Source organism: Amblyomma mixtum, chromosome 3 (assembly GCF_055824585.1).
Source record: "Amblyomma mixtum isolate Tamu chromosome 3, ASM5582458v1, whole genome shotgun sequence".
NCBI lineage: Eukaryota > Metazoa > Arthropoda > Arachnida > Ixodida > Ixodidae > Amblyomma > Amblyomma mixtum.
The window spans coordinates 37,645,160-37,661,912 of NC_143014.1; the positions used below are offsets into that span (position 1 = coordinate 37,645,160).

At 41.9% G+C, this 16,753-nt stretch overlaps 1 protein-coding gene across 2 annotated transcripts in view; it reads left to right on the top strand.

Annotated features, from left to right (window-relative positions):
- Positions 1–16,518, top strand: part of Vps51 (vacuolar protein sorting 51) — a 42,735-nt gene extending 26,217 nt beyond the window's left edge. For both annotated transcript variants that reach the window (XM_089578736.1, XM_089578735.1), the window contains exons 12-19: positions 668–787; positions 2,505–2,612; positions 2,692–2,784; positions 6,383–6,430; positions 9,323–9,670; positions 13,129–13,241; positions 16,242–16,320; positions 16,413–16,518. In XM_089578736.1, the coding sequence (XP_089434862.1) occupies positions 668–787; positions 2,505–2,612; positions 2,692–2,784; positions 6,383–6,430; positions 9,323–9,670; positions 13,129–13,241; positions 16,242–16,320; positions 16,413–16,442 (939 nt within the window). In that variant the 3' untranslated portion in view covers positions 16,443–16,518. The remainder of the gene's footprint in view (positions 1–667; positions 788–2,504; positions 2,613–2,691; positions 2,785–6,382; positions 6,431–9,322; positions 9,671–13,128; positions 13,242–16,241; positions 16,321–16,412) is intronic.
- Positions 16,519–16,753: the final 235 nt, after the last annotated feature.

Here is a 16,753-nt window from a genome sequence, read left to right on the forward strand (position 1 = left end):
TTCATTCTAAGCTGCGACGTTGGCTCAGTGGTTATGGTGTTCAGCTGCTGACCTGAAAGATGCAGGTTTGATCTCAGCCACGTCAGTCGCATTTCGATGGAAGTGAAATGCTAGAGGTCCGTGTACTGTGCAATGTCAGTGAATGTTAAAAAAACCCCAAGTGGCCAAAATTTCCAGAGTCCTTCACTACGGCATCTGTCATGGCCTGAGTCGCTTTCGGACATTAAACTCCATAAAACCAAAAAACCCTGTTCTTCAGTCTGAAAATTTGTTAGTGAATTGAGCTATTTGAACTCAGTCATTGAGATAGTTGCGCAGAAGAGTGAGGGCTGCGCTGTGCTGCGCACACCTAGCGCATGAAATTTTGGAAAGAGAGCATCATGATTCAACAAAAACAGCGCCCACAAAAAGTTCCTTGCCAAGTGCAAGTTTGATAAAATCAGTGAATACTATTAATGCTAGTTCAGTTAAACCGATACTTTCAGTTGTCAGCCGTGCCTTTGTAGCCTTTGATACAAAGTCAGCCCTTTTCTCAAGCGAAAGAAACCTGGCAGTTGTGCTTGTTTTATTTTTTGCTCAAAAACAGTGCACTACTTCAGTGTCAGTACTGGAAATGGGGCAACCAACTTTGAAGAGTGTTAATGCTGCTTGGAACTTTTATTTCCAGGCTTTTGTTCAGGCAGAGGTTGAGTTTGCGAAGCGGACAAACTTTCAAGACATGTTTTGCTTGGAAGTACATGAAGGCATTGTTGTGGCTTTCATACGCACCATAAACAGAATGGCCTTGGTGAGTAAGTGCTCTCACTAGCAGCATTGCTATATTTTTTGTTTTCAGTTGTCTAGATAGGCTTTTGTTAAGAATGAGTTGCGCACACATAAAAGACTAGCACAGGAAACCAATGAAGATGGAAGACGGAAAAAATTGCGTTCTTTCCGTCTTCATTGTTTTCTTGTGTTTGTCTTTTCTATATGTGCAATTCGTTCTTAACAGCAGCCATGCACTAACTCGCCCACCATGAAGCCCTTCTAAACTACTTAGACTTACTGGTTTTTGTGATATGACTCCATGCATTGTGTGAAAAAAAATAAAAAATAAATTGTGTGGTGTACATGATGGCACATTTTGATTGGGAAGAAATTCCACGAAAAAACATCTTTTTGCTGAAGCAAAAGAGGCTTCACATGGTATGTATAGCAAAAATGCTAGCACAATAAAGCATTGCTTTGCAGAGTGTAACTAATGTCTAAAGTGAATAGTTTCTGATTGCACCTAAAGCCATGGGATGTGGCAGTTACCTAAGGAGTCTCCCAAAACTCTCTGCTGGGACCACTTTTGTTTTCATTACACATAAATGATATTGCAGTTGGTATCTAGTCTTCATTCGGGATGTTTGCTAATGATTGTGTTGTGCATAGAGTTATAAGAACCATGTAGCACATACTGTGCAAGCTGATTTGGACATTATAGTAGACTGGTGCATATGTTGGGAAATGTCATTAAGTAAAAACTGTTCATTTTACCTTTATAAGAAAGCACTGTATTCATTTGTAGGGGTATAGAATTAATGATATCACTTTGAATGACTTTGAATGCTCAGGTGTCTTTACCTCTGATGTACAATGGAATACACATTGGTAGAAATAAGGGAGCATCAGTTATCGGTATGGGTTTTTTACACCGAAATTGAAACATTTGTTAAGTAATTTAAAAACGCAGCTGTATTTTAGCCACATGCATTCGATATTTGAATATGGATGTGTTTGTTGGCACTTGCATACACTGGTGCTTCAAGTAAATTAGAGAAGATTCTGAGCAGGGCACTCAGATTTGTACTAGGTAATTATAGCCAGGAACTTAGCATGACAGAGAGTAAATGCAAACTCAGATGACAAGAACTGAGCAACAGCAGAAGAAATCTTAGATTAAAATTGGTCCAAAACATTTACTACTCTAGAGCCGGCATAAATTGAAAAATCTATTCAACTGCCGACTTACATATCAAAGCTACTGGACAACCGTTTGAAGATCAAGGAACTTTTTTTTTTTTTGGGGGGGGGGGGGGGGGGGGGTGATGTTTTTCATTCTTATTTTTTGGTTTTGGCTGAGCTTGGAGTAGTGCGCCATCAAGCATTGTTTATCTCTCCTCCAGCGGTGCTTTTTTCCATGCTTTAAATGATTAATTGGTTCTTGTGCAGATGCAAACATATTACTCCGTCTGCTTTAATACTCTATGCGATGGTGCAGGTAACTAATGATTAACTTATATATGTAAATAAATGTTTGTCATGACCGCTTGACCTACTGGACCAGCAAATTGTAGAATGAATGTTATGCATGTAGTAAATAAATAGGTCCTATTCCAAATTGGCGAACATTCAAGAATTGCGTCAAGGAAATTTCTGAAGCAATTCGTATTGGTTATAACTATTAAGGACACCATTTATTTGCATAATTGGGACTTATGTAGTAGTGTATATGTTCCTGTGCTTTGGCGCATTTGCAGGAGTTTTGTGAGACTGCAGGAGAAAAAAGTGGTGGTGCACCTCCAAGTCTGCTGCTGCTGTTGTCTCGGTTTAGTGTGGAGATGAAGAATGCACTTGTGAGCCAGCTGGTAAGAATTCCATCTGTGCCCTGTGCCTATTGCTACTTCCCTTCTGTGACAGCTACTGATGTACTCTCTCTGGCTGCAGCTTGGAATGGCAGACGAGCACTTTGGGATTCCTGATGCCAAGAATTTGACGCCTGCATCACAGCTGATACAGGAAACCAGTGATGTGGCTCAGGTTTGTCACAATCCTTACTTTACCCTCCACGGTGGTTCAGTGGTTAGGACGCTTGACTACAGAGCCAGAGTACCTGGGTTTGAACTTGGCTGCTGCGGCCACATTTCAGTGGAGCCAAAATGAAAAAAAACACCTGTTGCTGTGCAGTGTCAGTGCACATTAAAGATCGCCAGGTGGTCTAAATTATTTCAGCGCCGTTCACTACGACACCTCTTTTTGTTTTTTTTTTGATGCCCACCTTCCTCCCTTGCCTTATTGTGTGGTTGAGGTGTCCATCGAGAAGTGGGTCAGTTATTGTGCCTTTGATTTCCTCAAAACCAATTTACCAATTCTTTTTTTTTTTGAAGTGTAGAGTATATGGGTACCCTTTTCAGGTTTTTTTTTTTAATGGGGTTCAATTCATTTATAGACCAAAAGTGCACCTTCTTAACTACATCATCTTATCAAGTGTGTCAACTCATTTCAAATAAAGCAAAAAGACCATGTAATTTTCAGCTCGAGATGAACATTGTTTTCACCAGAAGTTGCAGGTTGTTATGGAGCTGGTGATATGACTGATGCTCTATGAAACTTATGAGAAAGACACAATTGAGAAATTTTTCATTGTGTTTTATAGTTGGGTAGGTTAACCCTCGACTTTAAAACAGACACGCTGGAATAACATGAGTAATCATAGGGAATGAAATGGATAGTTTCCATGGATAGTGTTTTTCCATTTTTCCATTTGCGCACACTCAACCCTGTTTTTACCTTTTTACCGTGTTCTTGCCTTCCTATGTTTTTAGCAAAATTCGCGCCCTCAACTCTGTTTTTTCATTTTTCCATTTGCACATACTCAACCCTGTTTTTACATTGTCTTGTTTTTCCGCATGTCATTCGTGCTTCATTTCATGGAAGTCTTTGTATAGTGCGATTGTAGTTATCATTTTGATACCCTGGACATCGTGTTGGTCCCAATTCGATCGCGTGCCTTGATTACCCCCCTGGTGGGATTTTACCTGGTATGTGTATAAAAGTGCGGGTTCAGTGTTCCTCAAAAAAAAAATTGGCAATTCAGCGCTCTTTACCTTCTTCTCCTTCTTCTTCCTGTGTTGTGTTCGCGCTGCTGATACATATGAAATGGATAGTGTGGTTTTGTATTTTATCTAGCCTTAAAAAGAAGTTAGACTGGTGAGGGTCCCGTATTGCTGGTGTGTATTCTAGTTTCGGATGGACAAACTTTGGATATGCTGGTAATTTTGTAGATGGAGAAGTGAATCACAGATATTGGCTAAAAAACAAGGGTGTTGTTGGCTTTATTAGTAATGTGCATGATATGGGACGGCCATATTAGGTAGTGCGTTATAGTAATGCCCAAGTACTTGCACAAAGAAATGGATGACACTTCATAATCACCGCAACGGTGGCCTAGTGGTTGAAGCATCTGCCTCGCATGTGGGGGATGCGGGGTTTGATCCCCAGTGCCACTGGTTACCCACCGGTGATACAATGGGTACAAGCTCTACCCTGGCCTGGTGCTCGGCTTCTTTAGGGTGAAATGCTTGGGGAATGGGTCTTTGACTCACCATGCACCATAAAAAATCAGTCATCATTTCAGAACCAAACATTGTATTTGGGTGGAATTAATGATAGCTTGGGATGGAAGGGAGTCAAACATATTTTAGTAATATTAACCAACATTTACCAGTCTTTGCATCAAATTTCAGTTTAGGCCAGACCTTATTGAAGGATGTGAGCGTCAGTGCTGTTGTTGATGAGACAGTAAATAATTATACTATCGTTGGCAAATAAATAGATGTTAGATGAAATATTGGCATGAAGATAGTTAATATGAGTTGGGAAAAACAAGGGTCTGAGTACTGTGGCTTGCAAAACACCTGAAATAAATGGAGAACGTGGGGAGGAATGACTGTTAACATAGACAAATTGCTCTCTGTTAGTCCAAAAGCTTGAAATCCATTCTATAATAGAAGGGTTAAGGTTTAGGAATGGGAGTTTTCGCAGTAGCCTGTAGTGCAACTTCGTCAGTTGCCTTTTTAAAATCTAGAAATAGAGCGCCATTGGGAAAGTTTAGGTCAGGGTTGGAGATTAAGTTGTTTATAAGCAAGGTTAGTTGGATTTCATAGGAAAGTCCTTTTAGAAAGCCATGTTGGTTGGGATGGAAGGATTGAAGGAATGCTTATGGGCATATCGAATTGAGGAAGCCAGGAAGCTAGTGTCTTAGAATACAGCGCTTCGAGCTGCACCACATTGCATCGTGCAGTGGTAAGGCTCGGGGCAATCTGATGACGAGTGGTGGAGAGCTTTGCTTGTCATTTAAACATTGGTGGACAGGCACAAACATGTTATGTGGGCTTCGAAACTAGTATAACTGAGTTTCTAGCAACCATCAATGATATTAAGCCTATCTGAACACCAGGTCTAGCAGTAGTTACTGAATCATTAAATGATGATTACAGTTTTGCTATGTGTGGTGGTGGAAACTAAATTTCGTCCATTTCGCGTAATGGAAGAAATTAGTGTGTGTGTGCCGTGAACTGCGAAATTGGGCCATATATTGATGATTTCTTCAGGCGTTGCACATGAATAAAAGGCGATATGGCAAGGCATAATAGTTTTTAGCACTAGTCTTTTCTGTTTTCCTACTCTTAAATTAATTCGAAAGCTGCTCACTTTAAACACATTTCACAGAATGACATGCTTCTAATGAATGAGGTTTTTCTATATAATCGTACAGGGTAGTTGGTGTATGAGGCCCACTCTAAAAGCAATGCCTCCTGTTTTGTTCTGTTCGCCCTTATTGTCAGAGGCATGTGCTGGTGGCACAGAGTGTAACTAGAAACCTTTCAGTTTTGTTCTCCTCAGTACTTTGCTGGGGCAGTCTGGTATGGAGTGTATATGAGGCAAGAGGGTGTGCAGTTGAATTTCTCCACAGAGGAAAAAAATTCATCCACTAGCATTTGTCAGTGCTTGCCAAATTTTTGTAGATGTAAAGCAGTGTGTAAGGCATTTCATGCAGTGGTGACTAGGGTGTTGGGCAAGTCCCATTTTGCATGGGCTTGTGCAGCTGTCACACTAGGCAAGGATGAACAGCTCTTGTGTTAATTGATTGAGCCATCAATACTCACTGCTGCATTGTTATGCTGACTGACAATGGGGCTCAGATTTTTGAAGTGGAGCTTTCTGAGAATCATAACTTCTGTGCAGATGTTTTTTGGTGCAGGTTTGTTGCTTTTAGCTGATATGAGCAAGCTACACTCAGTAATATGTTTATATTGTAAGCACCCCTGATATATTTCTATAAGCTAAGGACATCGGTTTGTAAGAATAAACAGTTAGCTGCATGGTGCATTCGTGCGGGAAATATTTGAGAAGTTTGGAATTTAGGAAATTTGTGAAAGTAAAAGAAGCTGTAGAAGCTATGCAGTAATTTAGTCTGAAGTTTACTTTAAACACTGTGGAGTTATCAGTTAAAGTATTATTTTTGATGTGTAGTTTCTGTAAATATAGCAAGAAATAAACCTATTTTGGCCATGTTTAGAAAGGCTTGATCATGCTGAAGTATCGTTCTCTTTTCATGTCCGTACTTATTTTCCAGACTCTCATCGACCAGTTTGTTCGAGTTCAAGGACTGCTTATTTCACAGGTGAGTGATGTCATTGCAAAGGTGTAAAAGGGACTTTAAGAAGGTGTAAACCCCTATGTAACATCATTTTAGATCAGCGGATTATCTTCTGTGGATGCCAGATGCGCAGATTTTGCCGAGCTTTGCTGAAAATAATTAGTGTAAATGTTGAATATCCATGGCAGCTCACTATGCACTACTCTCCACACTACAGGTGACGGCAAGTGTGCAGTGAGGAAGTCCGAGTCTTGTAAATAGTTTTGAACAGGTAAAGCTCAGAGGAGAGTAAGCAAGGCATCTTGTGGCTTGAAGTAGTTTATTAGTATGGAGTTTTAATAATAGAATCTAAAGCACTAGAAGTACAAAAGTGACAAACCCCCTCCTGTGTAGCATGGGCACAGGGGTTCAGCTGGTTTTGATTCCCTCCTCAGTCACGGGATGGCATGGTGTCTGCAGTCAGGTCCACCGGGTAATTTCGGGTTTCTGTTCTGTGTGGTTACTACACAGTGAAACTAATGAGAAAGAGAGTTACATTATTAGTGCGAAAAAGTCTGACTTCACTGTAAAGCAGTACAGAGCAAAGCAGTGAAAGTAACTAATGTAAACATTGCATTTCATCTGTGTTTCATCTAGACAAGCCTGTGTAGAACAGAATGTGTAATTATGGCAGCTCTGGCACACGCCTTTCTTGAGATGCAGACATTCAAAGTAGGCATAAAAAAATAAAAAATTATTTGGGCCAAGTTTGTAATTTCGAAAAAAGACAAGACGCAGACTGAGACATCTATATTGTCTCCCTACAAATTTTCATCCAACTATATATTTTAATTTATTCATAAGCAAAGTTTGCCAAAACAACAGAGTGCATAGGCATGGAACCCCACCTCTGCGTGATGAAAAATTTTCTGTGATTTGCAAAAAATTTTGAGGGCAAAACTAATTGTAGAACTCTTAATTCTATTTATCAGGCAACAACATATTAAAATATGAAGTAAATTTAACAGATCGACCAGCCACCCTTTAATAGTTTGAGGGCCAAATGAAGGCAACTTGGAGTTGGAGAGAACACAAATGCACACTAACGTTTCCTGCCATGTGCATCACTGCATTTATGTAGGCATTCAGGGCAAAGGTTTTATTAACGTGACAGCGTTAAGGCTGCCGTTCTGCAGAAAATCTGGTGTTGCTAGCGGCATTGTGAGCAGAAAAGCAGGTGGTCCAATTGCCACCTAGATCATGTGACTGTGATGTCGTCACAACTTTCCCACCATGACTGCCCATCATATTGCGAGCAAACTGCCTGCCGTGGCAGGTGGCAGTTAAATTAATGATTGGTCATGGGAGGTTGCTCGGGAATAGCCAGTGGCACATCACTTCACTGCTGCAACACTGCGCTAGAAGTGGTATGAGGACTCACCGCGATCTATGAATGTAAAGTCGTGAATGACCAATTCTACATACCGTAAAAACCGGAATATAGGTCGGACCGGAATATAGGTCGACCTCCCAACTAACCAATTCTAAAAATGAAAAAATCTTTTTCAACGGCAAAAGTACCGAAAGACACCCTTACCTTGAAACAAATGCGACTCAACTGGCTGCACAATGGTGACAGTATTTATTTTCATTTAGATGCGGCTCGTATGCACACTTGGTTGGTTCTTTAACACTATCGTGCGACCATCGACCCGCGTGCTTGGCAGTGCCTTATTAACGGCGCTGAGCGGCGAAACAAGCGAGATATGCACATGTGTACACATGTGCTTACTCTCGCTTCTTTGTACACATGTGCTTACTCTTGCTTCTTTGTACACATGTGCTTACTCTCGCTTCTTTCACCGCACCGTGATAAGGTGCTGGCAGACATGTGAGGCAATGGTCGCGCGATACTGTTAAAGAATTGGCTGGGTGTACAGTACAGAGAAGGGCACGAAGTGTGCAAGCGTTACTCCGAGTCATCAGAGTCGTCCGAACTCGAGTCGGATGACAATTGCTTCTCGCTGCCCACGTCCCATAGAGCATTATCCTCTGTGGCGTCTAGCGCATTGCTTATGCTGCATTTTCTAAAAGACTTGTGCACCATCTCTGCGGGGAGAGACTTCCATGCCGACAACACCCAGCCATAAACCAAAATAACTTTGTGACAGCGGAAACGCAAATTGGCGATGCCACAACGTCGCCATACCGCGCTGCTGTTAATGGCGATGGAGGCTGTTGACTTCAGCCAACCATTGTTGCAAGACTTCCATAGTTTTTGCACCAGTGGCCGATATATAAGTTGGGGTCGACTTTTGGCCAAGGTTTTTTGAAAAAAAGTTCAACCTATATTCCGGTTTTTACGGTATGTGGACACGTAGGCAGAAACTAGGTGACAGAGAAGGGGTACTTGCGCGGGAGGGATCTCTAATGCAATTGCATTGTACTCTTAAAGGTAGGTTAAGCGTTATGTGAAGAAAGAGCAGTATTTGTGTCTGTGAAGTGATACACAACGAGGACCCCAGGCTGCTGAAGGGACCCATTAATGCTATCGCGTCATACTGTTAAGGTGGAAAGCCGCGGCAGTGGCTCCGTGGTTGTGGCGGTCGGCTGCTGACCTGAAAGACACGGGTTCAACCCTGGCTACGGCAGTCACATTTCAATGGAGGTGAAATGCTAGAGGCCCATGTATTATGTGATGACTGTGCATGTTAAAAATCCTCAGGGGGTCAAAATTATTTGGAGCCTCCACTATGGCATCCCTCATAGCCTGAGTCGCTTTCTACTCTAAGCTTTTTGTGTACTTTTTGCAGGCTGTTTGTGTGAATGGCAACGTCCCGTAAAAGCGTGCATCATTGTTTATTTTTTACATTGAAATGTAATGTAACCTCTTAGCAATTTTTTCATGTGTAGTGCTATGCTTTGATGCTCTTGCAGATGCTACGGAAAAGCGTTGAAGCACGGGACTGGATGAATGCCCTTGAGCCTCGCAATGTGCGGGCAGTGATGAAGCGTGTTGTAGAAGATGTGACAGCAGTGGATGTGCGTGTAGGCCAACTCTACGAGGAAGGTGCTCGCAATGAGCGGAGCAGTGATTCAAGCCGTCGTACCTACCCATACAGTGCCTCGGGCCGTGCACACTGGAGTGCTCGGTGGCCTTCGAGCGTTGATCACAGTTTGTTGAGCAACATTCAGAAGCTCTTTTCAGAAAAGATAGACATCTTTACCACGGTTGAGTTTTCTCGTGTGTCAGTCATGACAGGCATCATCAAAATTGGCTTAAAGGTATGAACCACTCATTCATTTGTTTTGCTATTGGACTGAGGAATTCTGAAAATTTAACTGTCAGAGAATTTTCAGCCATATGAAATGACTGCCATGTCTCCTTGTACAATACCACCATCTTTCTTAGAATGTATCAAGCTTGCATCTTGAGCTACAGTGGAATTGCTGGCAAAATGTTGGCTTCAGCAGACTTTTTGGCAGAGCTAGAACATAATTTTTTTTTTCACTTGGCCTTAGTCTGGGAACAAAGGCGCGGATGAATGTAATTGGCAATGGGGGTCTTGGGAAATATTAAGGTTAGTTTCATCACATTTTCCTGAAGCTAGCAGTTCTCTTATGTTTTTGCTTCAGAAAATAGAAAAAAAATCTGAACAGCCTTTTTGAAAAACTTGAAAGTAAACACGACTTGTAAAGTTTTTCAGGTTACCCTCCATTCACTTAAACATTTCAGGTGCTGTTTGTTCCCTTTAAAATAATATATATGCCATCGGCAGTAATGAAATTCGGTTTAAAATTTGTAGACTTGCTCCCAATTTTTTTTTGTGGTTTTTCTGTAGATTGACCTGATTTTGTTGGTGACACTGGGTATTGCATTGTAGCAGGTTGAACATTGCATGCACAAAGGTGTTCATATGGTCTGCAATCACGAGATTGCAGATGATGGCAGTGCCTTGAGAACTGTAGACACCAAATTTTTGCTTGCATGTTTTCTTCTTTTAAATGATGCGTTAGACATCGTGTACATGGAGCACCCCGTGGTATTCACCTACGGCCACTAAATAATTTATAATTGAATTTCCTCTTGACGCTGTTTCGGTTCCATCAACCAAACATTGTGACGTGTAGTCAGTCTTTAGGTCACGTGAGGCAGGAAAAAAACCTGCAGTTTAACTGCTGGTGCGTCATTTATTGTGATTGTAGCTCTTGAAGCAGGCTGGTTTAAGTGCTGTGGCGAGTTGAAACCACGTGTCAGCGTTTATGTTGCCGTTTTTTCGTGCCTCATGTGACCTAAAGTTTAACTACACGTCACAGCCATTGTTTGGTTGATGAAACCAACGCCGAAACACCATGAGAGAAGAAATTTCATTATATGTAGCGGTCGTAGGCGAATACCATGCAAATTAGGTGTCTAAGTCCTTTAATACATATTACCATCTATGCGCGCTCGTTTATGTTCAAAAACTGCATTTTAGTTGTGTTCACGCCAGGCACAACTGGGTCAGAGACCTTGTGATTGCAGAAATTGCAGCTGTGGCAGACGGTGACGTTGTGATGTTGACATGCAAGATTGTTGTGCATAACAGCACTGTAAGTGTTGCGAATTTTCTAGTTGAAATTGTATTGATGTTAACTACACAAAGTTTGAAAGCTTGAGGAACCAAAGCAACATTGTAGCAAAATCTTTTGATTCAGTTATTGCACGCTGGGGGTTCTGTACTGTGATTCGTAATCAGTCAGTAATATGTATTATCAGAAATTATGATTCAGGCTCAGCTCCATGTATGTGAATACTCACCCGAACGTGATGGCGGCAAGCGACAAGCAGTGCCGTTGCGCGAAGCATTTTGCCTGTGTCGCTTGTCTTGCCGCTTGGTTCTGTATCCCGAGAAAAATTCATTCATCGCCTGGAAATCCGGCCAAGATTAGCCATGCAGACTGGCTGTTTCCGGTTTGTCACATAGCTCCTCCCCCGAGAACTGTCTGCCTTAGCAAGTGCGTTTTTGGCGTGTTCATCATCGCCGCCGCTGATGCACCGCCATCCTAGAGAAAATATTTCTTTTGCTTTAGCTGTGAAGCACACCAGCAACATTTAAATAAAGAGGACAGTCTGTTTGTGGGTAACAGAGGGTTAACAACATTTGGAGCAGGTACAAGTGGGCACACTGCAAGGCAAGGTGCGTGTCGAGCCGCAGTTGAGGGCGCTCGACACACAATGCCTCTGCACTCCAGCTGTAGGTGCAGAATCCGCATTTTCCACACTGCCACTCTGCGCATGCACGCTGCCTCTCCTCCTACAGCTACATTGGTTGCCCACAAACTGGCATCTCCTACTGTGCATTCGCAGATCATGTCACCTATACTCAGTCATATCTCAAGAATGCAGCAGCAAAGCCCTTCAAAGAAGGCCCTCCAGCCACTGGCGTCAACTGGTTTTCAATAGGCAGAGACTAGGCAGGAAAGGGAAGGAGAAGGGCTTTTGTCCCCGTGCCAGTGGGAGTTCGTTGTTCATTGTTTGGGCTGGGGGTGTGTAAAGCCCCTCCATAGTGTTTTCTGTTGACCATAGAGGGGCTTTAGGGGTGCGGAGTGGTTAATTGTAGGGAGCCTCTGGACAAAGGCCCCTATCTCTTTCCTGCCTCGCCTCTGCTGCTGAGCCAGTACTGGAGCCCCTTTTGAGGGGCATTCACTGCTCCATTCTTGAGCTGTAACTGACTGTAGAAACACATAGGACAGATGACAGCAGCTGTAAAGCAAACGCCACTTCGTGTGTGCAGTTGGAGCCTCGTGGAATCGGACCGCACCTGTGTCTTCCACATGCATTTATTTTCAACCAGTAGCAGACAAATTATTGCCGCGCTCCAGAGGCCGCCACATCTTGTGAAAAAGGCGGATTACGCATGGCACATATTCTCACTTGCATTGTTTGCTCACTAACAAGCTGATCAAGGGGACAGTTTACAGGAGTGTTTACTAAGCCAGAGTGCGCAGGCACATAATGAAAGCACGCCTCCTTCATGGATCCGTGATCTTTCTTCACCTCCGCAAGCACGCCATCTTGATCATTGCTGTTGCCGCTACACTGCTGTTGTAAAAAAAATATTTCTTTTGCCCTGGGTATGAGGCACACCCGCAGTAATCTAAGAGAGAGAACAGAGAAAGGTTACCAGTGTGCTTTCTAAGCTGGAATGTGGAGGCACTGAAACCACTGTGCATGTTGCCTGCTGCCTTCGCTTGCTTGGGGGGTGGCCGCTAAGAGAAGGGAGTGAATGGCGGCGGTTGTTACCACGCTGCCTTGTCGCGTCGCTCTCTTTATCATTCACATGGAGCTCCCTCTTTATGAATGGAATTGAGATACACTGAACATTTTGAGATGTCTCCTGCTTTAAGAGTGCTGAAAGCTTGGATTATGCTGTCAGTACATGGTTTTGTGTGTAAAAGACTGCTTTTTATTGTGTCTGGCTATGCTGAAGAAAAAATGGTTTAACTCATTATTTAAAACCTACCATAGCCTTTTAGCTGGCAGGAACTCTAAATAGGCATTCATTTCTTTTTCATATTTATGCAAGGCCAAATTTCATTGGCCTTGTTTACTGATTTCTTGGAGATAGCCGCAAAAAAATCACCGTAAGCTAGTTTGAATATGCTAGGGCTTGTTCTGTTCACTTCTCTCAAAAACAAAGGAATCACAAGCGCATCAAAACTTTCTATTCTACAAGAACTTTTCATTTTTTTTTTTGCAGACATTTCTGGAGTGTGTACGCTTGAAGACTTTTAGTCGGTACGGGCTGCAGCAAGTTCAAGTTGATACCCATTACCTGCAGCTTTACCTGTGGAGGTTTGTCAGCGATGAAAAGTAAGCTGGCCTTGGTCTGTAATCAGGCTTCTGATTTTCTGGTATTTATTTTTTCCAGGCATATTCATTTCTTTGAATGCCTTTTCATTAATCACTGTATTTCAGTATGGGGTTGTGAAGATCCTAAAATGGGTGACTACTGGTGAAAGAGGAAATTCCAGTTTGTCGTGCAATAGCAATGAGTCAGCAGTTATCATCGATTTGTATTCCCTGAACTCATCAGAAAATTGATTAAAATTGAAAAATTCCTTCAGAAATCGGTTTCAAAGAAGTGCAAAAGGTGTCAGAAATTTTTACTGTTCCTTGTAGTTTGCATTATGCTGTTTGTTGTTGCGAATGCCATAGTGAACTGGTATGCAGGAATGTTTGGAGTAAAACTTTTGCTGAAAACCTGGTGCTATTTGCATTGATTTCTGTAGCCTGGGCTCACAGGAAAGTGCATCCGCAGTGTTTTTAGTGTGCACCGCACACACCAGTTGTGGCCTTTGTAGTTTTTCCCCCTGCCATTTTCTACCTTGCGTTTCAATAAAAGATCACATCTAGTCCACTTCAGTCAAGGCTGCCATAACCCTGCAAATTTAAATAGTTGTACTGTTGCGGAGATTTGCAAGTAAAAGAATATTTGAAAGAAATTCAGTCAAATCCATCCTATGGCAAAAGCTTGGGTCTTTGTATTGTTTTCAACGGCTTGAATCAACCAGAAATGTAAATGCTGATATTTTAAAAATATTTTCAAGGAATTGGGCACTGGATGAGACAGCTGTACATCTTTGAAATGCGTACACCAGAGGCCTTAAATTTGTACTGAGCATTGAGCTGCGTACATAGTGTGTAGCTACCAGCAGGCTGCATTTGTAGTGGATTTCATTGAAAAAGATCTGTAGGTTGGAGGAATTGATTGCTGTGTGCTGCAGCATTCGTACAGGAGTCTACCATTTACAGAGTTAACATGCAAGGGGCTGTTCTTGGAAAGCAGCACCTTTTATTAGAAATATTGGAGCACTGTCGCTATGTTCAGCAATGGACTGTAATAAGCACAAGCTCAAAGAGCTGGAGACTTGTGCATGTGGCTGGCACAGTCTAAATATATTGTGTCATTGGGTAATTTGCAAATGCTGAAAGTGTCTTGAAAAGCTGGGTAATTCGAAAATGCTAAAAGTGTTTTGAAATGAAAGGCCGCATCAGTTTGGTCCTCAATGACCGTTTACCAAATGTTTTTTCTGCAGAGTTACTCAGGAAAATTTTGTTTATCATCTCAGAACTGCAGAGTGAATGCATATTCTGATGAACATCAATGCATTTTCAACTATCTTTCTTTGTTTGCGCATCACAAACGATAATAAGGTGGAAGAATTGTCATTTATTAGTTATAGCCTGCATAGGCATGTTGTCCTGGTTGTTGTCGACTCTTGTTTTTGTCCTATTTGTTCTTGAGTTCTTACACCATTATGTGCATAGGAAACGTTAACCAGCTTCTTGTGCTGAGGCAAATAAAGCGAAGTACAGAAAATTTCAACTTGAAGGGACCAAATTACACAACTGCCAGTCAAGAGAGTCTACTTCTCTACAAGTACTAAACTCTATTTGCTTTGTGTCCGAGATGCAAAACAGTCAAGTTTATAAAGTAATGTAACTATTTAACTGCTCAAAATGACCTGTGCACAAGTTCCTTTCATTAAACAGTTTATCGTTTTCAAAAAGATAGTAATCGCTTGAGAGGTACTGTAGGGACAAAAGTCTCCAGGACACGAGTGGCAATCTGCGGACGAGCGATAACCTGGTTTCACTCACACACTGTAGAGAACCGAAGTCCAATTTTCTTCTCTACATGTGTGGTCTTGAACATCCGGACAGTAGCAAAGCTGCCTATGAGCTCTGGTTGTCATTTACGCATCCTGGAGATTTTTATCCCCAAGAGCTCATAAGAAATTCAAAGACGTAATGTTTTTTGTACTTTTCTTCTACTCAGCATGGTTTTTTATTCTGATTCACACATATACATGTGCCGTAACAAAGGTGTTACTTTGTTGTGATTGTTTACAGAAGCCCTACACTGGCTGGCATACGACAAAAAAAGCCTTTTGCTGCAGGTTAAATGTCTTGTCTTTGGATTTTGTGATGTTGTCTCGAATTTAAGGAGCATTGTACATGTAGAATACTAAGCACACATAGGTTTAGTAAACCATTCAAGCAGGATAAATCACACAAGAGGCTATGTGGAATGCTAGTTAGAAATTGCTTCCACTTTCTTCAGCAGTGACAGATTTGTGACGGCCACCTCTGTTCAGCAACATTTCTGTACAGCCAACTAAAGTAGTTTTATTCCAGTTTCAAATAGCTTTTCGTGTTCCACTTCACACAGCAGTACTTCACACAGCAGTATGTCACACAGCAGTACCTCAAACAGCAGTAGTCATTCTGCACGGGCTCTTAAATGTGGTTAAAATGTTTTATCTAGGAAGAATAGGAGCAAAACATTTCTTTACAGGTTGCTGCTTGTCAGTGTTTCTTGGTTAAAAGCCAGAAAGTTGGTACCCTATCTGGCAATTAAAACAAATTAAGGGCTAAGGAGCTCGGTGGGAAAATGATTTTGTATTTATTTTTATTTTGTTTCAAGCATTCCTTCAGACACAATTCAGTCTTGTAAAAGGCAGATGCTGTCTGCCTGATGAAGGCCCTGCCACCCGTACCCTGCTCAACAAATACAACAAATAGAAGACATCATTAAACAAAAGCTAATGCAAAAGGAAATAAAAACACCAACTATGCAATGGGGACCAAAGTTTCAGAACATGTATGAGTTTTTGCATGAGACAAGCAGTGAAAAATGCTCATTACATTGAATATGGCTGCGGGTAAGCGGGTGACTTTTGAAAGCGTTTGTAAAACTTTTGCCAGCCTTTTTAAAACTTGCAAGCAGTCTATATTGCTGCAGCAGAAAGGGTGAAAGTTCTTGATTCAGTGCAGTGAACTGATGGCGCAAATTTTGTTCCCCTCCAGCCTTGTGCACGTGCTGCTGGATGAACTAATGGGAAGTGCCATTCATCGCTGCTTTGATCCAATGCTGATGGAGCCCAGTGTAAGCAAAACCTTCTTAGAGAAGATTTAAATGAATGGGAAGCCTTTATGTCAACCCTGCCTTGACTGATCTTCATTTTTCTTTTTTTGCAGGTTGTAGAAGTGATCTGCGAGCGGGGTTGAATGAATATGCAATTTTAGTCTCACCAGACGGGGCCTTTACTAAAGATGGCGTACTAAAAATTCTTTTCCACCTTGTTGTTCTCTCTTGACTGCCCTTGCTCATTTGGACTGCTCTTGCTATGCCTGCCAACCCAGCCTGTCTGCCATTTGTTGTTATCTCTCTTTCTTTTTTTTTTTTCTTAGAGTACCATTAGTTAGAGCATAGTGCACGCATCGCGTAATATAAACCCTCAATGTAACACAGTCGCTGGGATTTCAAGAGGACCACATTGGAGACGTTATTTCGATAAAAGTGGCAGTCCCATAATGAC